General features: G+C 49.0%; 1 protein-coding gene across 3 annotated transcripts in view; it reads left to right on the top strand.

Annotated features, from left to right (window-relative positions):
• The first annotated feature begins 806 nt into the window (after nt 1-806).
• Nucleotides 807-23,031, top strand: part of PRKCB (protein kinase C beta) — a 153,384-nt gene continuing 131,159 nt past the window's right edge. The window contains exons 1-2 of one of the 3 annotated variants that reach the window (XM_073559284.1): nt 807-1,121; nt 4,342-4,373. In XM_073559284.1, the coding sequence (XP_073415385.1) occupies nt 955-1,121; nt 4,342-4,373 (199 nt within the window). In that variant the 5' untranslated portion in view covers nt 807-954. The remainder of the gene's footprint in view (nt 1,122-4,341; nt 4,374-23,031) is intronic. The other 2 variants (XM_073559285.1, XM_073559283.1) reach the window with 2 other exon arrangements.

Raw genomic sequence — 23,031 nt, forward strand, 5'->3', positions numbered from 1 at the left:
TGGTGGAACGGGAGATTCGCATCAGGGATGTGCAGCCGACAAATCTGCGCCAACTGTGTGATGCCATCATGTCAATATGGTCCAAAATCTCTGAGGAATGCTTCCAGCACCTTGTTGAATCTCTGCCACGAAGAATTGAGGCAGTTCTGAAGGCAAAAGGGGGTCCAACCCCTTACTAGCATGGTGTACCTAATAAAGTGGCCAGTGAGTGTATATGGCCTGAGTGAGTTGAGGGTCTGATCTACTTAGTGTATGAATAGGAGTCCGATTTGGGGTGTGAATCAGTTTAGGGGTCCAATCTGGGGTCTCGATGACTTTACCGGTCTTATGTGGTGTCACGCGAAGTCTAGGGGTCTGCTCTGACCTCTGAATGTAGGTAGTGGTCTGATATGGGGTCTAGATTAGTTTGGGGGTTTGGTCTAAGCTATGAATGAATTTAGGGGGGCGATCTAGGGTCTGAATGAATAGAAGGGGTCTGATCTGACATCTGAATTAGTTCCGGGGTCTTGGATATGAATTCATTCCTGCTCTGGTTTCGGTAGGAGTTCACTTACCTGGGACTGCGATCACCTTCAGATGTCGTCTCGGTGGAGCGGTTGCCAGTAGGTAACCATGGCTAAAAATGGGTTAAATAATAAAATAACCCGTCCTATTCAGGTCCCACCTGCTGATCAGTGTGATGGGGAACCGTGTGACCCCGGATCCCCCCTCTACACCGCTCTGATGGGGGCGGGGCACTTCTGACAGATGCAGGCTGGCGGCGCCGCTGCTTTTGGTTTGTGGGCGGTCTAAAGGGGAGGGGCGCGGCTATGCAGATGAGGGGGCGTGCCCAGGCGACGCTTGGCTCAGCAGCTGTGTTGCAGCTCGGCAGTGAGAGCGCAGTGCGCCCGGGGAGAGCGGAGACACCGCGCAGCCTCCAGCAGCATCAGCCACAGCACCGAGCACCGGAGCGGCATGGCGGACCCCGCGGGTGGCGGCGACGAGGGTGAGGACACCACCGTGCGCTTCGCCAGGAAGGGCGCCCTCCGCCAGAAAAACGTCCATGAGGTGAAGGACCACAAGTTCACCGCGCGATTCTTCAAGCAGCCGACATTCTGCAGCCACTGCACCGACTTCATCTGGTGAGAGGGGAGGGGGAGCCGACCACCACCGACCACCACCGATCTGTCCGTACACAGCATGCTGCCTATATGTCTGTCGCTGCTTCTCGTGCGATTATTTGCAATTATTAACCCCTTCCCTGGCAGATCTTATCTGTATCACCCCCCCCCCAATATCACTGATCGACAGATCGGCCTGATCATTGGTCATTGATCGATCCCAAGGCATCACACACCATTGCACCGATCCAGAGGAGATCAACAAGTTTAGGTTGACATTGGGTTATGGGATAAGCGGCTGCAGACGCCGATTGTCTCCTAGTTTTGTGCATAGGGGGTGGATATCGGGGAGGGGAAGGGGCAGCCTGTATTTTACTGCCCTGGTAGATCAGGATTGTTTTTTTTTTTTTTTATTTTTTTTTCCAGATGTGTCAATTAAAAAAAAAAAAAAATGATGAAGTTGGTCCAATTTGTAAGAGATATCGGCGCCTATATGGAGCTTCCGGTGTAACGTTTCGATAATTAGAGCGGGGGGGGAAGCGACGCTCGACTGAGACTGGATTTAAAGGGCCAGCGTAGACCTCACCTTCCACCCCATAAGTATAAAAAAAGGTTCTAAATCTCCTTTGCAGTCACCATGGCTCATCCTGTGATTGATGGCTACATGATATTGCGCCAATCCAGACGTGATCAGTAAGTTTACGTTGGCATTGGGGGGATAAGCGGATGACAGACACATTTTCTCCAGTTTTGTATCCCTTTCCATGATAGTGTGATGATTTAAATGGATGTAGCAGAGCTGGTTTTGTCAGAAACCGCATCATTAACATGCCTGCATTGTCACGATGACCGTTTCGGCTCTGCTACACCTGCACACACTTCCCTCTCTCCGGACGCCCGTCGTGGTGACAAAAGAGGCCAAGTGGTTATTTATCGGTGTGTAATTAAGTGCCGTCACATTGTGCTGGGGGTACACGAGCGCACACCGGGGGGATCCTGCGGACGGCCGTGCTGGTGACAATGGCGCTTTCCTGGGCTCTTGTGTTCCTATAGATTATCAGGCAGACTGTATGTTAGGGGGGATCCCATGAGCCCCTCGTCCTCCCTCCTGCAGGGTCGGAGAAGCTGCAGTGCAGGTGACAGCTCTGTAGATAGCAATGAATGGCGCTGCGTCCCTGCTCGGGGGTATGGGGGGGGCGGCTTATAATGAATGAACCCTACCCTTTGACAATCCAATGGGGTCACAACTTTCGATAATGGATTAATTTGTCCTTATTTGTAATCCCCATCATAGTGGAGGGACGAGCGGCTGGACAACGAGGCTGGTGGGTGCCTGGATGCTCCTCTCCTCCTCCGTAGATTGAGGATTATGGGATCCTGCGGGAAGTGACAGGACCGCAATGTCGTGTGTCTGCGCGGCTTTACATCTTATTGCCCTACATTGCTCGGCTTCTGCCGTCTCTTGCGCTGCTTTGGTGCTGAGCTCGCGTCTTGGGTGCGCTTGAAATCCCATTCGTTCCAGTTCCCGCCAGAACTGGGGTTTCCCCATTGCATCTTATTGCCAAAGCGGTTCATCCAGTGCCAGCAGCCGATTGCGGATGTCACCGCCACTGCCAGCGATGGTTCCCGTGCCCTGACTGTAAGGTGCATAGAGATGGCCGCTTCAATTTTCTTACAGATCTGCATTGATGTTCCCTCTGTTATTCCTCCTGGAAATACAGTACCTGAATGCAAGAAACACACCTGGACTCGTCTTATTCAAGGGGGTTCCTGCTCTCATTCTGGGGGGGGGGGGGGCTGGATCCATCTTCTTATTTGATTAGCACTTTACCCCTGCATCACCTGACTTTTGTTGGGGGGTGTTGGGACCCTGGGATATCGCTGATCACCCCAGATGATACATGTCATAGCAGTTTGGCCATAGCTGGGGGACTCTGCAGTTGGATACCCTTTCATTGCATCTGTAGGAAACCCCTTTTTAAGCTTTCAGGAATGGGAATATTGAATTGCTACATAAGCAGTTTCCTTATAATACACTAGTCTTGTTGCTGCACTGTATAGATCACATGAGGAAGTCGTTACAGTCCGACCACAGCCTGATGTCTGATAGCGGCCTCCTCTCTGGGGGCATTGGGACTGACTTTTTTTTGCCTGTTTTGCACCTGCTTTAGCAGAAGCCATCCCCGTACAGGAGGCGGCTGATGCACCTGTCTGCTCGCTTCATGCCCAGCGTTTCTTGCTGCAGCGCACGCTGTGCTTCCTTATTGCGCGGCTCGCTGTCGCAATGCTGCCTGTCTGCAGTGCGGGGACCTGGACTCCAGCTGGGCACAGAGATAATATTCTGCAGCTCATAGAGGGCTTACGATGGGCAGTGGGAAGGTGCCAGCGTGCGCCCGGTGCTGCAGTGGTCCCGATCTGTGCATTTACTATAGTTTACCGATGCCAGGAGGCTGCTCGGTATTGCACCGCCGGCATCGTATGCCTAAAATCCAAAATTGGATTGCGTTTTTTGCAATTGTTGTTGAAGTGGGTGCAGAGTCCCCCTTGTGAGCGAACGCGAGACCACCTCTGCGTTGGGTTGTCATGGAGCCATAGGAATAAATGGAGTTGTGGTCACTATTGATTGGCAGGGCCCATGTCCAGAGGTCACATCGGCGCCCTGCGAACCTGGCAGCATGAAGCATGCATGGCCTCGCTCACAGGGCGCTGGTCCAGAAGCCACAGATGACCACCGTCCTTTTTGCTCCTCTCCGGTGGTCACGCATGGGCAGCACCACTCCATTCTCGTGATCCCTGGAAATCCCGGCAATTCTGATGATTTACAAAGGGTCATCCCATTAAATTTATCGCCGCGTAATAAGAAAGTTCAGCGACTTTGTAATTCGGTTTTTGCCTTTCCAGATGTTTTTTTTTGCCTAATTCATCATTGGCAATTTTTGCTCATTTGTAGCACAAAATCTATCCAACATGTGTTCATTTACTTTGGGTACAGTTATAGGCTAAAGTGCAACATTAAAAAGATGCAATGTTGCCTCATGCAGGAAACTCTCCTGGAGAGTATGTGAGTCTCCTGTAGGGGGCGCTGTTCCTATTATGGGATTGCGCTGTTGCATGACACTGTGTGAGTGTATTGCGGTACATTAATGCTATGTGCAAACATGAGCTGCAGTAATGTTACTATACCTGACTGTTAATGCCGCACGGTGGTGTAATCCGCTCTCTATCTGCTCTTGTCTTGCAGGGGTTTCGGGAAGCAGGGATTCCAGTGTCAAGGTTAGTGCTGTCCTCCATCATCCTTGCTAGGAGTGGAGGAGAATATTCCCTTCTGCAGCGTTGCTATGATTTATTGACATCTTCCTGTAAAGTACAGCGGCGTCTCCTGCAGAGGAATCTCCTGCTGCTTGTAATTATGTAACAGATAACGATGGTTAAAAGCCTCTCAAAGCCGGTGTATACGCCTGTGCCGAACTGTGTACAGCGTCAGAAAGTGGCGGATAGTACAGTGCTGGAATGTGGCGCGTAGTGCCGGCATGTGCCGAACCATGTACAGCATCGGAATGTGGCGCGTAGTGCCGGAGTGTGCCGAACCGTGTACAGCATTGAAATGTGACGCGTAGTGCCAGGCCAGAATGTGCCGAACCATGTACAGCGTCGGAATGTGGCGCGTAGTGCCGGGCCAGAATGTGCCGAACCGTGTACAGCATCGAAATGTGATGCGTAGTGCAGGGCCAGAATGTGCCGAACCATGTACAGCATCGAAATGTGGTGCGTAGTGCCAGGCCAGAATGTGCCGAACCATGTACAGCGTCGGAATGTGGCGCGTAGTGCCGGGCCAGAATGTGCCGAACCGTGTACAGCATCGAAATGTGATGCGTAGTGCAGGGGTGGAATGTGCCGAACCATGTACAGCATCGAAATGTGGTGCGTAGTGCCAGGCCAGAATGTGCCGAACCATGTACAGCGTCGGAATGTGGCGCATAGTGCTGGAATGTGCCGAACAGTGTACAGCATCGAAATGTCGTGCATAGTGCCGGGCCGGAATGTGCCGAACCATGTACAGCGTTGGAATGTGGCGCGTAGTGCCGGCATGTGCCGAACCATGTACAGCATCTGAATGTGGAGCGTAGTGCCGGAGTGTGCCGAACCGTGTACAGCATCGAAATGTGGTGCGTAGTGCCAGGCCAGAATGTGCCGAACCATGTACAGCGTCGGAATGTGGCGCATAGTGCTGGAATGTGCCGAACAGTGTACAGCATCGAAATGTCGTGCATAGTGCCGGGCCGGAATGTGCCGAACCATGTACAGCGTTGGAATGTGGCGCGTAGTGCCGGCATGTGCCGAACCATGTACAGCATCTGAATGTGGAGCGTAGTGCCGGAGTGTGCCGAACCGTGTACAGCATCGAAATGTGACGCGTAGTGCCAGGCCAGAATGTGCCGAACCATGTACAGCGTCGGAATGTGGCGCGTAGTGCCGGGCCAGAATGTGCCGAACCGTGTACAGCATCGAAATGTGATGCGTAGTGCAGGGGTGGAATGTGCCGAACCATGTACAGCATCGAAATGTGGTGCGTAGTGCCGGGCCGGAATGTGCTGAACCATGTACAGCGTCGGAATGTGGCGCATAGTGCTGGAATGTGCCGAACCGTGTACAGCATCGAAATGTCGTGCATAGTGCCGGGCCGGAATGTGCCGAACCATGTACAGCGTTGGAATGTGGCGCGTAGTGCCGGAATGTGCCGAACCGTGTACAGCATCGAAATGTGATGCGTAATGCAGGGGCGGAATGTGCCGAACCATGTACAGCGTCGGAATGTGACGCGTAGTGCCGGAATGTGCCGAACCCTGTACAGCATCGAAATGTGGTGCGTAGTGCCAGGCCAGAATGTGCCGAACCATGTACAGCGTCGGAATGTGGCGCATAGTGCTGGAATGTGCCGAACCGTGTACAACATCGAAATGTCGTGCATAGTGCCGGGCCGGAATGTGCCGAACCATGTACAGCGTTGGAATGTGGCGCGTAGTGCCGGAATGTGCCGAACCGTGTACAGCATCGAAATGTGATGCGTAATGCAGGGGCGGAATGTGCCGAACCATGTACAGCGTCGGAATGTGACGCGTAGTGCCGGAATGTGCCGAACCCTGTACAGCATCGAAATGTGGTGCGTAGTACCAGTCCGGAATGTGCCGAACCATGTACAGCGTTGGAATGTGGCGTGTAGTGCCGGAATGTGCCGAACCATGTACAGCATCGAAATGTGATGCGTAGTGCAGGGGTGGAATCTGCTGAACCGTGTACAGCATCGAAATGTGGTGCGTAGTGCCGGGCCGGAATGTGCCGAACCGTGTACAGCATCAAAATGTGATGCGTAGTGCAGGGGCGGAATGTGCCGAACCATGTACAGCGTCGGAATGTGGTGCGTAGTGCCAGGCCAGAATGTGTCGAACCGTGTACAGCGTCGGAATGTGCTGAACCGTATACAGCGCCGGAATGTGCCGAACCGTGTACAGCGTCAGAGTGTGGTGCGTAGTGCCGGGCCGGAATGTGCTGAACCATGTACAGCATTGGAATGTGGCTCGTAGTGCCGGGACGGAATGTGCCGAACCATGTACAGCGTCAGAATGTGGTGCGTAGTGCCGGGCCGGAATGTGCCGAACCATGTACAGCGTCAGAATGTGGTGCGTAGTGCCGGGCCGGAATGTGCCGAACCATGTACAGCGTCAGAATGTGGTGCGTAGTGCCGGGCTGGAATGTGCCGAACCATGTACAGCGTCAGAATGTGGTGCGTAGTGCCGGGCCGGAATGTGCCGAACCATGTACAGCGTCAGAATGTGGTGCGTAGTGCCGGGCCGAAATGTGCCGAACCATGTACAGCGTCGGAATGAGGCGTGGAGTGTCGGGGTGGAATGTGCCGGACCATGTACAGTGCTGGAATGTGGCACGTAGTGTGGCTTGAGAATGTGGCGCATAGTGCCGGGCTGGAATGTGCCGAACCATGTACAGCATCGAAATGTGGCACGTAATGTGGTTTCAGAATGTGGCGCGTAGTGCAGGGGCGGAATGTGCCAAACCATGTACAGCGTTGGAATGTGGTGTGTAGTGCCGGGGCGGAATGTGCCGAACCATGTATAGTGCTGGAATGTGGCACGTAGTGTGGCGTCAGAATGTGGCGCATAGAGCCGGAATGTGCCGAACCATGTACAGCGTTAGGAGTGTGTCGTGTAGTGCCAGGCTGTAGTGTAGCGCGTAGTATACCGCTGCCCCCGGGGCGTCGCTTATTATACCGCAGCCCCCAGGGATGTCGCACACAATTAGTTTGCAGTTGAAGTGGTTTACAGCGTAGGAACGTGGACTCCACTGGATTATGATCTGGCTGGGATACAGTAGATGGCTGTGCTCCTCGTGATCCAGTTTTACCGCTGGGGAAGGGGGATAGAGATCCTGGTTCTCTGGTAACTGGGAAACCTCCCCCTGACGTCTCGCATCATGGTTAAACATTGGGCAATGGATGATATGGACGCAGCAAATGAAACAGATGTGTCATGTGACCACAAAATTAGACGTTTCAGAAAATGATGATGTAACTTCAGAAAACCCCTTTAAGGGGTCATTTCCCATCTTCATAAATGGATATTATCAGAAAGTGCTGGTGAAGGAAAGCAATTTTGCAATTTGCTGCTTAGTAAAATTTTCAGTTCTTGAGATATTAACACTTTGGTTTACAGCTCGTTGCCTTGGAGATCAACCACCGAAGCAAGACAGCAGAACACACACAGTGCTTACAAGCTCTTAACTATTGAGATCGTAAGCGCTGTCTTAAAGCTCTGTCTCCTAGGCAACGAGCTGTAAACAATAGAAAAGTGTTCATATCTCAAGAAAGGCTACAAATTCCAACAAGCAGTAAATTGCAAAAGTGCTTGCACTCATTTATAAAGATGGAAAATGCTAAATCCGGCTCCTTTCTTATATGTTCTGGCCTTCACTTGAGGGTTTTATCTCCCATTTATTTGGGACTTGCCCCTTTTATAATATGGGGGGTGGGGATGCGGAAATAGAGCAATGTTTTTGACCTGAGCCCTGCTGCATTCCTGCTAGTGCTGGGGGGGGTGATGAGCGCTTTCATGTCGCCCTCTCTTTTAGGAATGTGGTTTTAACCCCTGCCTGTCCTGGGGTAACATATGTTCTCCATGTTAGATTTATTTTGGACCTCCTGGTTGCGCAAACAATTTGTGATGTGGAGATGATATGATACGGTGTATTAGGATTATAGCAGCACATGCACAGTAAAATTCATTAAATCCGGTGTTTAGTGGTGCCGGATTATCATATATTCTTGATTATTGGGTCGACATCGAAAAATGTAATTTAAAAAAAATTGGTGCAGATTAGGGAACTTCTCCAATTTTGCAAATAACTCAAAAGTCCGACCAATGGTTGGGGGAAAAAAAAGCTGCCGATCATCACTGATCATGTCAGCGATCAGCTCGATCATCGGCAGTTTACATCTTCTGTAACCTAAATTTAATGGTCGGCAGCACATCTCCTGGTGCAAAGGAGGAACATGCTGCCGACGATATGGAAATAATATTGCGTGCATATAAACTACCATTAGACCCTATAGATTCTGCACCAGGCAGTGTTAAAGGGCCTTTAGGCCAGCTCTCGGGTCGGTCGGGCGGCCAGCTCTCGGGTCGGTCGGGCGGCCAGCTCTCGGGTCGGTCGGTCGGGCGGCCAGCTCTCGGGTCGGTCGGTCGGGCGGCCAGCTCTCGGGTCGGTCGGTCGGTCGGGCGGCCAGCTCTCGGGTCGGTCGGTCGGGCGGCCAGCTCTCGGGTCGGTCGGTCGGGCGGCCAGCTCTCGGGTCGGTCGGTCGGGCGGCCAGCTCTCGGGTCGGTCGGTCGGGCGGCCAGCTCTCGGGTCGGTCGGTCGGGCGGCCAGCTCTCGGGTCGGTCGGTCGGGCGGCCAGCTCTCGGGTCGGTCGGTCGGGCGGCCAGCTCTCGGGTCGGTCGGTCGGGCGGCCAGCTCTCGGGTCGGTCGGTCGGGCGGCCAGCTCTCGGGTCGGTCGGTCGGGCGGCCAGCTCTCGGGTCGGTCGGTCGGGCGGCCAGCTCTCGGGTCGGGCCGGCTCTTGTTCTGGGCATAGATCTTCTGGTGTTGACCCATCTTTATCAGTAATCAGGGAGTGTGCCGTGTGGTTCGCGGGCTGCAGTCACTTCATTATGTGCTGTGAACGTCCTGGCAGCCATCGCGATAAGACGGGTGGTTGATAACTGCACAGCTTTTTACAGATTGTCAGGTGGTTTCAACACGCCACAAATATTCAAAAGGAAGTGACCGTCCTCGTCACGAGACACAGAGAAAAAAACTCCGCGGCACGCAGGCTAATGATCAGTGTGGCTCGGATCTCCTGTTTTTAAAGGAAATGTTCAGACTTAAAAGGGTTGTCCACTTCTGGACAGCTCCTAATTAAATGCTAAAGTGCCCCAAGTAAAAAAAACAAACAAACAAAGAAACCTAGAAACCTTCCGAAGTGGTGGTGTTCCTACGATGATAATGCAGTGACTTGCGGCAGTCACGTGATATTAGGTCTTATGACCGCTGCTGCTGATCAGTGGTCGCTGATTGGCTGCAGCCTTCACGCTTCCATCAGGCAGAATGTGACCATGTTGCATGAGAAATGGCGCCTACAGACAGAAATGTGAAGGCGTTGATTGGCTGTAGCGGTTACTTGACCCAAGTAAAATCACGTGACTCCCAAACGACAAAGCGCCGACATAGGTGGAATGATAAAAAGTTGGTTTGCTGCAGGGTATCAGGAAAGGCTGGAGTGCTTACATGGGACTGCTTACAAGGGTCCACTATAATAAGTCAAGCTTGTGACAGATTTTAAGCAAGCAAACGCTTTGAAAATGTTCTTGGCACTATATGGTGGTATTTTACATAAGCTGTATTTGCCAGCATTATTTTGGCGTCATGTGGGCTTGTTTGTGGCCAGCATTATCTTGGCACTATAGCATTAGGTGGGTTGTAGGTAGTGGTATTATCTTGGCTTTCTAGGCAGTATTATGTATGACAGTATTGTCTTGAAACTGTTTTGTTATGTGACGGTATTATGGCATAATTATATGGGCTTTATGTGGTAGTATTGTTTTGCCAATATATGGTGGCGCTGTGTGGATTTTATGACCTTATAATCTTAGCAGCATTTATTGGTGCTATGCAGTTATATGGCGGTATTATCTTAGCACTGGATGGCTTTATACGGCAGTATTATCTTGGCTATGTGATTGTGTTATTTGGGTTGTATGTGGTAGTATTGTCTTGTCACTATATGGTGGTATTATTCGAACATGCCGAAGACACTCTTTTAGCACTCGGAAAAATATTCAGAATTGAAAGTCCTCAGTGGTTGATGCCTTTTTAGCACTCAAGCATGCTCAGATAACACCTTATCCCAATACGTTTGCTCATGACTAGTTGTGTTAATTGCGTTGTACGCTCACAATTATCTTGACACTGTATGGCAATATTATGATTTGTTTCCGACAGTATTATTTTCTCACTATATGGGGGAGTTATTTTGGTAGTATGCGGCAGATTTATCCTGGCATTGTATAGCTGTTTTATGTGGGTGGTGTACAGTATCTTGGCATTATATGGCGTCATTATATGGGCTGTATGTGGAAGTACTGTCTTGGAAAGATATGGTGTTTTTTTTTATTTTTTTTATACTTTATATGACCATATGGCAGCATATATTTTTTTTCTATGCAGGTATATGGACGTATTATCTTGGCACTACTTGATTGTATGTGACAGAATTATGTTGGCGCTGTAGGGCAGTGTTATATAGGCTGTATACGGTAGTATGGTCTTGACACCATTTGGTGGTATTGTGAGCTGAAATATCTTGGCAATATATGGTTGTATAAAAGTATTGATGCAGGTTGTATATTGCGGTTATCTTGGCACTATCTGGATGTGGTATTTAGTTTGGATGCGACAGTATTATCTTGACACTGTATGGCGGTATTATAGGGGTTGTACATGGCAGTCTATCTTGGCATTATTGGTGATATTGTATGGGATGTACATGGCGGCTTTATTATGGTAGTATTATGTGGGCTGAAATTATGAGAAAATCTTCAAAAGAATAGGGAGCGGAGGATTCCTTATTTTGTGCCTTATTTTCTGTAAACTGGTCCTAGTTGCAGCTAATAAAAGCCAGACCCCATTCCCTGTTGTGTTCCCCTCCATCGTCATATTAGGCAATCGTTTCCCACCTCACAGATAATCGGGTGGCGTCGGAATGACTGATCTTGGGGAGGATGGAGACAGGGGACGTGTATGTCCGTGTGACTGATAGCAGCACAACACGGTGGGAAGGCAGTGAAATGGAAAAAGCGAGCGAGCGATGCAAGAGGAGAACAGTTACCAAGACAAGGGGAGATAAAAAGCCTAAAAACAGCTTCAAGGAGATCCATATCTGACTGCGGGAGGACAGTACAAGCCCAAAATCTCCAACCTGGTGACAATCTGACGATGCAGAACGGCGGCCATATAGACCCCGAGCCGTCAGGGGTCTGTAGAGATAGAAGTCGTCGTACCACCTGAGACTAGGAAGATATGGAAGTGACTGGAGCATGGGACATCATCTATAGCTTAGGATCATAGCAAGATTAGTAAGATCTATTATTTTTTTTTTTTTTTTTAATAGAAATATGGGAAATTAATATTTCGACGTAGCTGATTTTGGAAGGTCTCCGAAACCGGACTAACAAAACCGTTCACCTGTAAAGGATGGGCCACGTTTTGGTTAGACGGGTAATAAGTCAGTGACAATGTTTCCTGCTGGTGATCAGCTGTGATCGGTGGGATTACGTGATGACACGTGTTCAGTTTGCCTGCAGCACCACCACTGGCTAAGTGAAGCATTACAACATGTCCATTGAAATCAGTGTAATGCATGGCCACGCCAGGTCCTCTAGAGGAAGAAACGCTCTTTGAACTCTGGCTAATTACTTTAAAAAAAAGTCTCTAATGATGGATTGTAAAAGGGTTTTGAGGATAGTTTTGAAGTTACCCTAAAGTAGAAAGTGGACGTTGCGTCACATGATTGTGATACTATTAGGGGGACTTTTATTGTGTGAGTCCTTTTCTCATCCGTCAGTGGAAAACACGACCTCCCTGTCCATGATAACGAGAGGCGCTCTGCGAGGTATCAGTATGTGAAGTCGCCCATTTCCTTCCCTCGGGCTGTCCTCATCTCGGAAGTTAAGGAGATAACGATTGAGACTGTAAAAAATTTATAAAGCTCATGTAACGTATATGCCGTGCTTGCGAGAGATCCTGCTCACCCGCTATCTGCCTTGTTCATCGGTGGTTGATTCATTTGTCTTCTAACAGCCATTTTTTTACTCTTCATTTACATGGCGTAAATTTTTTAGCAATCACGATCCTTCCCCTTATTCATAGAAAGGGGGAAGTTTCACAATGGAGGCAGCCATCTTGATGGCCTACCAAAAAAAACAACAGCAAAAAAACCCCTGTGGTTCCCATCAACTGCCCAATTATAAATCTATATATATAAAATTGAATGTGTGTGTGTGTGTGTATCACCAGCCAATAAGGACGGCCCAAGAAAGCTCATGCTTTCTGTAAATTGGCCACCGAGGACCACATGGCTATATCTATGGCACCTTAATGTGTAAAGTAATGCAGGGATGTGGTTCCTTGGCCTGAGGATGGTTGCCCATAATGGACATTTTCTCAAGGAGCCCTTCATTAACCCTTTTTTTTGGCTACTTTAAAGACCCGTCTGCCCTCCTAGTGTCTGTTTTTAAATATATACTTGTATGCCACCACCACATATAATATAAATTCCAGAGAGTCATTGCTGTATGTCGACGTTCCTTCCTCCTCTGTTATTCCTCCTGGAATTGCAATTATTGGTATTCTCTTTGTCATTGGCATTTGACAGTGTCAGGACGCAGAGGAGAATACCACAATGTAGAACTTATGAATAAATATATATATTTTTTTTGTGTGTGTGCGGAACAGCACTGTGTAAAAGTAAATGATAAAAAAAAAAAAAGTTTTATATGTTTTATAAAATAAGTGAATACGTTTTTCAGGAAGAATATCACAATTCAAAACTTTTTTTATCGTGTGTAACTACACACACAGCAGCTGAAATAAGTATTGAACACGTCACCAATTTTCTAAGTAAATATACTTCTAAGGCTAAATTCACACTAGGCATTTTTGCAAGTTTTCTTGTGCATTTTACAGTACCAGCAAAGTCTATGAGATATCAGAAATCTCATGCACACATTGTTTGTTTTTTTCATTTTGTCATTAGGATTTTGTGCTGTTTTTTTTTTTTTTTTTGCACAGTGGACCATGTCACTTTTCAGTGTTTTTTTTTTTTTTTTTTTTTTTTTACCCGTTGAAATGAATAGGTGGTGAAAAAAATGCACCAAAAACGCAGCATTCTATAGAATAGGACTGTTTTTTTTCTTTTTTTCAACATTAAACTTTATCAGCATGTACAAGAGACAATTGTAGCATGCTACAACCGCAGCAAAAAACGCAAGGAAAGCAGGCTTTTTTTTTTTTCCAGCAACTTTTTCCTGCCAAGAGATAGGAAAATAGCACTAAAAAAAAGAGTCTAGTGTGAGCTTACTCTTATGCTATTTACATGAAATTCTCCTCACATGGTGACAACCCATCCAATCCACACAGGCAAAGAAATCAAATGTAGATGTCCATGGAAAGTTATGACACCGGCTTAAATATATCAATAATTAGAAAGCAATCCTGCCACTTAGTGAAAAATATCAAGTGCCACACAAGAAACAACTCATGATGGGTAAAACCAGTGAACTGTCTAAAGACCTTTACAGCCTTATTGTTGCAAAACATACTGATGTCATTTAGAAGAATCTCTAAACTACTGAAGGTTCCAGTGAGCACTGTAAGGCCGGGATCACACTGGCGATTTAAACGGCCGAGTTTCGCATGATAATACACGGCGCTGCCGCCGGGACTCAGGAGCGGGGCGTGCAGCTCCATGTATTGCTATGCAGCCGCACGCCCCGCTCCTGAGTCGCGGCGGCAGCGCCGTGTATTATCATGCGAAACTCGGCCGTTTAAATCGCCAGTGTGACTCTGGCCTAAGGGCCGTAATCCAGTAGTTGAACGAATATTGCTTCGCCATAAACCGACCCCTCCCATGTTCTCCAAGCAAGATTTCGGACAAAGGAGTGAAAAGAATTATCAAGATTTTAAACAACCACCTATGGAGAGCTACAGTAATGAACGCAACCTCCATGGCCTGCATGCACGTTCACCACACAACCTTCATAGCCTGTATGCATGCTCATCACGCAAGACTCCATTGCTGAACAAAAAGCATGTTCAAGCGCGTTTAAGGTTTTCTCAACAACATTTAGACAAGCCTGTGAGATACTGGGAGAATATAGTCTGGTCAGATGAGACCAAAATTTAACTCTTTTCATGCCAAAATACACACCATGTTAAGAGGCCCTGCAGATCACCCCAAAAACACCATACCAACAGTGTGTAGGTGGGAACATCATGGTGTGGAGCTGTACTTCAGCATATGGTACTAGCAAACTTCATATAATTGAAGGAAGGGCCAATGGACAAATGTACTGAGACATTCTTAATGAGAATCTGCTATTATCTACCAGGATGATGAAGATGAAATGAGGGTGGACATTTTAGCAAGACAATGATCCCAAATACACAGCCAAGGAAACTCTCAACTGGTTTCAGAGATCATGCTCCTAGAATGGCCGAGCCGATCACTGGACCTGAATCCAAGAGAAAACGTATGGAAGGAACAAAAGATCAGAGTTAATAGAAAGCGCTCACAGAAGCTTCAGGATGTGAAGAATGAGCCAAAATCACACCTGAGCAATGCCTGCGACTAGTTTCTCCATGTAGGAGACGTCTTGATGCTTCATCACCAACAAAGGGTTTTGTGCGAAGTATTAATCACATGTCCGTAAGCAACTTCAATACTACCCTGTGCGATTTCATTTTCTTTTATTAAGCATAATGTAATTTATGGACATCTATGGTTTGATTCCTTTGCCTGTGTGGATTGGATGGGTCATTAACGACATCTGGTGAGAATTTCATGTCAATAACATCTTTAGCAATATTATAGTATCTCATACTATTGAAACAATGACCAAGTATGGGATTGACAAGGCAGCGGTTAGGTGGATTGACAACTGGCTCAGTGATCGTACCCAAAGAGTGGTAGTGAATAGTGGTAAGTCCAATTGGAAGTGTTTCAAGTGGGGTACCACATTCTCTGTCCTGGCCCCAGTGTTCAACATATTTATAAATGATCTAGATAGGGGAACTGAAGGTAAACTAATCAAATTTGCAGAAGATGTAAAGCTCAGAGGGGTAGTGAACTTTAGAGAAGAGTGAGAAAGGATTCAGAAGGATCTAGATAAGCTTGAGCAAAGGGCAGCAACTAACAGAATGATATTTAACGGAGAAATGCAAGATTCTACATCTGGGCAAGAAAAACTAAAATTACATCTACAGAATGGGAGGAATAGAACTAAGCAACAGCCTGTGTGAAAAAGACTTGGGTATACAAATAGATCACAGACAGTACATGAGTCAACAGTGTGATGCAGCAGCAAAAAAGGCAAATACAATTCTGGATTGCATTAAGAGAAGCATAGAGTCTAGATCACGTGAAGTAATTATCCCCTTCTGCTCCTCTTGGTCAGGCCTCATCTGGAATACTGTGTCCAGTTCTGGGCACCATATTTTAAAAAAGACATGAACAAACTTGCAAAAGAGAAGGCCAAGAGGAGACTAAATGGCTGTCTACAAATATCTGGAGGGATGTCACGGTATAAAGGGATCATCGTTATTCTCATTTGCACATGGAACACGAGAAGCAATGCGATGAAACTGAAAGGGAAAAGATACAGATTAGAAATTAGAATAAACTTTGTGACTGTGAGGGTGATCAATGAGTGGGACAGGCTGCCACGAGAGGTGGTGAGTTCTCCTTCAATGGAAGTCTTTAAACAGAGGCTGGACAGAACATCTGCCTGGGATGGGTAAGTGAATCCTGCATTGAGCAGATGGTTGGACACACTGACCCTGAAGGTCCTATCCAACTTTAACGTTCTAGGATTCGATGATATTATTTTTTTTTTTTTCCAGAAGAAGATTAGTACTTACTAAACCAGCAGATCTGGGATCTGCCCTTGTGACTGGTTCCCTTTAAGCACCTTAGTGCAATACAAATACACAAAATATACAAAGACAATGATGTCACGTCTACCTTACGTGTACAGACCGGTGACAAATGTTTCTGTATGTTCTCTAATAGAATGTGCCGCAGCTCTGCGTTCAGCGGGCTAAGTCAGGTGGACAAGGAAAGTAATTTGCCCAAGGTGGTAATTGGCTGCACAGATGACTGAGCTGCACGGGGCTCGCTCTGGCGTCTGCACAGGTCTGCTTGCGGATAAATTGGACAAAATAGCAAAAAGAGAAAACAAATATACATTTTTATATATATATATATTACATACACATTTTTTTTTTTTTTTTTTGCCTTTCAGTTAAAAATTGTCGCGTTCTGGGAACAGATTATGTTGTAGATGGGAGGTCAGATATCTGCATTTACTGGAAGGGGGACCCAAAAGGAATTGCATAGCCCTAAAGTGCTATAGTGGTGTTGATCCCCTGGGTTCTGAGTGAGCCCCTCTTAAGGCCCCGTCACACTAAGCGAGATCGCTTAAGCGCCACCGATTTGACGACGCAACAGCGACATTGTCAGCGATGTCGCTATGTGTGACCTGCAGCAGCGATGTGGCCCCCGCTGCGATGTCGCTGATCGTGCTCGAATGTCCTGGGCCGTTTTTTGATCGCTGGCGTCCCGCTGATGCGCCTGAATCGCTGAGTTTGACACCCTTTATATATTGTTCCTGAGCGCTCTGTGGATACTTTATTCCTCCAGCGCTCCGGTGATAGTCCTTTGTGCGTTGTGCGAGGATACTTTTTGGTTTCTGTGATCCTGTCTCAGTCACTACTGCGCTTCTTCTTGGAATTTATACCTTCTGGATTTTTGATTTCCCTTGCAAGGTCGGCATTGTTTGTGATTTCTTTTATGAAGAGGTCGCAGTGGTGGCCACTAGTGATGTCGGTCGCGAACGATCCGACACAGAGCCGGCTCCCCGCGGTGAATGATGGGAGCCACTAAAATCCTTGAATGGCTCTCACTGGGCCTAATATCCCGGTGTTCGGCAGACGTAACTCCACCCATCGGAACAAAACTACGCCCACTAAGCAATATAATTGGTTCCTAGCGAGTGGGCGGGGTTTATGTGGTAGGTGGGCGGAGTTTAGAACACCATAACACATATACAATAGGGATCAATTTTGGGATCCAAAAGGAGTCGAAAAAGAGCCGGCTCTTTTTGGTGAGCAGAGCCGTTAGAGATGGATCACCAAAAAGAGCCTGACTGCCCATCACTAGTGGCCACCAATCGGAGTTGCGGGGCGTTCTAAAATACGTCGCCCGATCCGAGAATGAGTGCAGCATTGGCCACCAATCGGAGTTGCGGGGCGTTGCAAAGGTAACGCTGAAGCACGCCTACTCGAGGTCTGCATCGTCACAATAGCTGCTGTGTGACAAGGTTCCAGCGACCGCCGAGGTCGTTATACAGATCGCTGATCTTTGCTGCATCGTTGAGGAGATCGTTATGTTTGTCAGCTCACCAGCGATCATGTAGCGTTGCTCCAGCGATCCTGATGAGGTCGTGTTGTCGGGATCGCTGGTGCGTCGCTATGTGTGATGCGGCCCTTAAGCCCCCGTCTCGCATAGAGAGATCGCTGTTGTCATCGATTTTGTGACGGAACAGCGATCTCGCTACGTGTGACGGTCGCTGGTGCGTCGCCAAGTGTGACGGTGCCCTAACACCAGTATTATAATTGTCAGGTGGGGGCCCCGTTACTTTCGTTTAGAGTGCAAATTCCCTGATGTGTTGGCCAGATATCGCTCCTTTATTCAGATATGCTAATGAGGTGCTCAGTGCATCCTGGGCGTGGCCAATCAGTTCAATGCACCTTCCCACCTGCTTGTTTTTTTTTTTTTTTTTCCAGCAGATAGTTGAGGGCACTTTATGGGGAGACACCCTGTGTAATTACCTATTCCCAATGGGTTTTCTAAAGCGGTCAACCCCTTTTAAGCCTTGTTTACATACATCCTGGACACCCCTTTAATTTGGCCTCCGTTGCACAGAATCCGGGGCTGCTGCTAATCGCTGTTATTGGTCCGTTTATTAAAATGGGGATTAACTTGTGGTGTAATTACTTAACTACGTGTGATGCTGGGAAGAGAATCAATAGCTCTCGGGCCGGCTACGCTCCTGCTGCACTTCCCTTTAGAGATTATTCTTTGCTAAAGATGCGGGAATCGCTGCCAAAGGAATGAATGAATGGCTGCCGGAAGGAAAGAATGAGTAAATGGCTGCCGGGAGGAATGAATGAGTAAATGGCTGCCGGGAGGAATGAATGAGTAAATGGCTGCCGGGAGGAAGGAATGAGTAAATGGCTGCCGGGAGGAAGGAATGAGTAAATGGCTGCCGGGAGGAAGGAATGAGTAAATGGCTGCCGGGAGGAAGGAATGAGTAAATGGCTGCCGGGAGGAAGGAATGAGTAAATGGCTGCCGGGAGGAAGGAATGAGTAAATGGCTGCCGGGAGGAAGGAATGAGTAAATGGCTGCCGGGAGGAAGGAATGAGTAAATGGCTGCCGGGAGGAAGGAATGAGTAAATGGCTGCCGGGAGGAAGGAATGAGTAAATGGCTGCCGGGAGGAAGGAATGAGTAAATGGCTGCCGGGAGGAAGGAATGAGTAAATGGCTGCCGGGAGGAATGTCTGCAGGACTCCTCTGCTGTTTGATTCCTTATGGAATAGAAATCCAACATCTTGGCCCACAGCCACCATGTAGATACCTTTCCCCTCTTGCAGTAAGGTGGTCTCCTGGAGGGCCTTCTGAAGATTACTCCTCCATTGTATTGTCTTTGTGTTAGTCAGTGACTGCTCTTCTCATCTCTGCGGTACATCACTGTTTCTTGGTGTTGCACCACCCAAATCACAATTTTTTTTTCTTTCACCTCGATCCACGACCAGGCCTTCGTTCTCCCTAGCTATGGGTGCGGGACCCTGGTTGGGCCTTTGTCCGCCCTGGCTACTGGTGGGGTCCCTGACTGGGCCTTCGTACTCCCTGGTTATGGGTGCGGGTCCCTGGCCGGGCCTTCGTACTCCCTGGTTATGGGTGCGGGTCCCTGGCCGGGCCTTCGTACTCCCTGGTTGTGGGTGCGGGTCCCTTGCCGGGCCTTCGTACTCCCTGGTTATGGGTGCGGGTCCCTGGCCGGGCCTTCGTACTCCCTGGTTATGGGTGCGGGTCCCTGGCCGGGCCTTCGTACTCCCTGGTTATGGGTGCGGGTCCCTGGCCGGGCCTTCGTACTCCCTGGTTATGGGTGCGGGTCCCTGGCCGGGCCTTCGTACTCCCTGGTTATGGGTGCGGGTCCCTGGCCGGGCCTTCGTACTCCCTGGTTATGGGTGCGGGTCCCTGGCCGGGCCTTCGTACTCCCTGGTTATGGGTGCGGGTCCCTTGCCGGGCCTTCGTACTCCCTGGTTATGGGTGCGGGTCCCTGGCCGGGCCTTCGTACTCCCTGGTTATGGGTGCGGGTCCCTGGCCGGGCCTTCGTACTCCCTGGTTATGGGTGCGGGTCCCTGGCCGGGCCTTCGTACTCCCTGGTTATGGGTGCGGGTCCCTGGCCGGGCCTTCGTACTCCCTGGTTGTGGGTGCGGGTCCCTTGCCGGGCCTTCGTACTCCCTGGTTGTGGGTGCGGGTCCCTGGCCGGGCCTTTGTACTCCCTGGTTATGGGTGCGGGTCCCTGGCCGGGCCTTCGTACTCCCTGGTTATGGGTGCGGGTCCCTGGCCGGGCCTTCGTACTCCCTGGTTATGGGTGCGGGTCCCTGGCCGGGCCTTCGTACTCCCTGGTTGTGGGTGCGGGTCCCTTGCCGGGCCTTCGTACTCCCTGGTTATGGGTGCGGGTCCCTGGCCGGGCCTTCGTACTCCCTGGTTATGGGTGCGGGTCCCTGGCCGGGCCTTCGTACTCCCTGGTTATGGGTGCGGGTCCCTGGCCGGGCCTTCGTACTCCCTGGTTATGGGTGCGGGTCCCTGGCCGGGCCTTCGTACTCCCTGGTTATGGGTGCGGGTCCCTGGCCGGGCCTTCGTACTCCCTGGTTATGGGTGCGGGTCCCTGGCCGGGCCTTCGTACTCCCTGGTTATGGGTGCGGGTCCCTGGCCGGGCCTTCGTACTCCCTGGTTATAGGTGCGGGTCCCTGGCCGGGCCTTCGTACTCCCTGGTTATGGGTGCGGGTCCCTGGCCGGGCCTTCGTACTCCCTGGTTATGAGTGCGGGTCCCTGGCCGGGCCTTCGTACTCCCTGGTTATGGGTGCGGGTCCCTGGCCGGGCCTTCGTACTCCCTGGTTATGGGTGCGGGTCCCTGGCCGGGCCTTCGTACTCCCTGGTTATGGGTGCGGGTCCCTGGCCGGGCCTTCGTACTCCCTGGTTATGGGTGCGGGTCCCTGGCCGGGTCTGTGTATAAAGGTACTGTCACACTTAGCGATGCACCAGCGATCCCGTCCAGCGATATGACGCGGTCAGGATCGCTGGTACATCGCTAAGTGGTCGCTAGTGAGCTGCCACACAGGCAGATCTCACCAGCGACATCGCAGGGGTCGGGGGTCGCTACTTACCTGTCAGACGAAGCGATCCTGACGTCCTCCCACCCGCGTCCACTTTTGTCTTTTCTGGGGAGGAATTTTTACCATCCAAAGGATTTTTCTCGACCCTCTGTCAACTCTTCCTGGCGATTTTTGATTTGCACGTCGTCGGTCTTGGTCTTCGGAGGCCGGTCTTTATTTTTGTAGTCTGCACTTGGCCCTGCGAGACGAGCCACATCGTCACGGGCAGAGGAAGCGCCTCAGCTGCCCATGATGCCAGCTGGAGAAATGAAGTCTGCCCTCGTCCTGCTGCTTCAGAGGACCAGAGCGGATGATTTCCGGGCAGAAAACCAGGGAAGCGATGATCTTCCATCATCTGAGCCCGTAACATAAGTCCTGGCACCTGTCGCTCGTCCTCCACAAGCCGAGATCCCGAAGCACGGAGAGCAATCAAAGAATCACATTGCAGCCCGCGTCCCGAATGTGGCATAAAATCAAAGCCGAGCGCGGCCGTAAGCAGAGTCAGTCCTGAGCATCCATCATAGCGGCGGTCAATAATGCTGCAGCTTTCCCTCCTCCTCCTCCTCCTGGCCGCGGGCGCACAGCCACCAGTAAAAGCTGGATCTGATAATCGCACTTCCAGATTGTCAATATTCCTGGAGTGTAATATTCACGTGCAGCAAAAAAAAACAGCGCCCCCCACAGTCCATGGTTGTGTCTGGTACAGCAGCTCGGCTTCATTTAAGTAAATGGGGCAGAGCTGCAATACTACACATGGCCTGTAGACGGGTGTGGCGCTGTTCTTGTACAAAAAATAAAAGTCCTGATCACAGCTGCAAGGTTCTTTATAAGATGCACTGTAACAACCCTGCACCTGTGTGACAGCACTACCTTGTCACTGTAGTATAGGACCGGTGCTGCAGACGGCGGCGTGTCCTCTTGAACGTTGTTTTTTAGGTCTTTCTGCATGCTCTCATTTCCAGGTCTCTTCCTCTTTCCCATACAATGTGCGGACTGTTCCGGCCGCCTGGATTTTTTTTTTTTCCTCCTGCTAATTTGGCTGCAGCTAAAGCCAAACCCATCATCTGTCTCCGCAGGAAGCAAAACTTGGGCTTTACTTTGAATACTTCAGATGAAAAGTGACGTGTTTAAAGGGCACCTGCTTCAAAGCTCCGGTCCTATCGCTGCTGCATATAGAAATCTTACGCCCTGTGTATGCGCACGTATATATGTTTTTATAATGGCACTGTATGGCGGTGTTATATAGACACCTTTATGGCGGTATTATTTTGACTTTGTATAGGCCTGTTATTTAAGGTTTGTATGACAGATGTGAAAACTATATATATTATTGTTTTGTAACATTTGTGACAGCATTATTTAGTTTGTGCGGACACTGTATGGCAGTGATATTTGCCACCTTTTATGGCCATATTATTTACACTTTTTCATTTGGACTGTTTTGATAAATGAAAGCCGTAGGTTTGTGTTATTTTGGCATGTTTGTAGCAGTATTATTTATTCTCTATAGCACTTAAGCACTGGTGAGATAATGGCACTGTATGGCGGTGCTATTTACCACCTATTTAGAACTTTTATTTGGGTGCTGTATGGTTGTACCTAAACACTTCATGGCACCTTTATGGCAGCATTGTTTAGACTTTGTGTAGCACTTTTATTGGGTGTAGTATTGGAGTATATGAAAACTATGGCGGTATTGTTTTATCTCTGCCTGGATAGTCTAGCACTTAAGCTTCGACTGGAGTTATAACTGAACTTTGTACCTTTATTTACAGTGATATTTGCCACATGTACATCTTTTATTTGGGCACTGTATGGTTGTACCTCAATAATGACCCTTATGTTTATGGCAGTATTATTTAGGCTTTGTATATATTGCTTTTTGTCTGGTGGCATATGGATACTGTATTGCAGTGCTTTTTTGTGAACTTTAAGAGTACGTTCACATTGTGGTATTTTTCTTGTAACTTTCTGTGAAAACTGCACTTTTATTTGAGCACTGTATGGTGGTATATAAATACTGTATAGCATGGAAATTTGCAGCGTTTATGGCAATATTTTTACGTTTGTTAAGCAGACTATGGTGGTATATGGCAGTGTTAATAATTTGT

Source organism: Dendrobates tinctorius, unplaced genomic scaffold, assembly GCF_039654945.1.
Source record: "Dendrobates tinctorius isolate UK_male_01 unplaced genomic scaffold, ASM3965494v1 ptg000267l, whole genome shotgun sequence".
In the NCBI taxonomy this organism is placed as follows: Eukaryota; Metazoa; Chordata; class Amphibia; order Anura; family Dendrobatidae; genus Dendrobates; species Dendrobates tinctorius.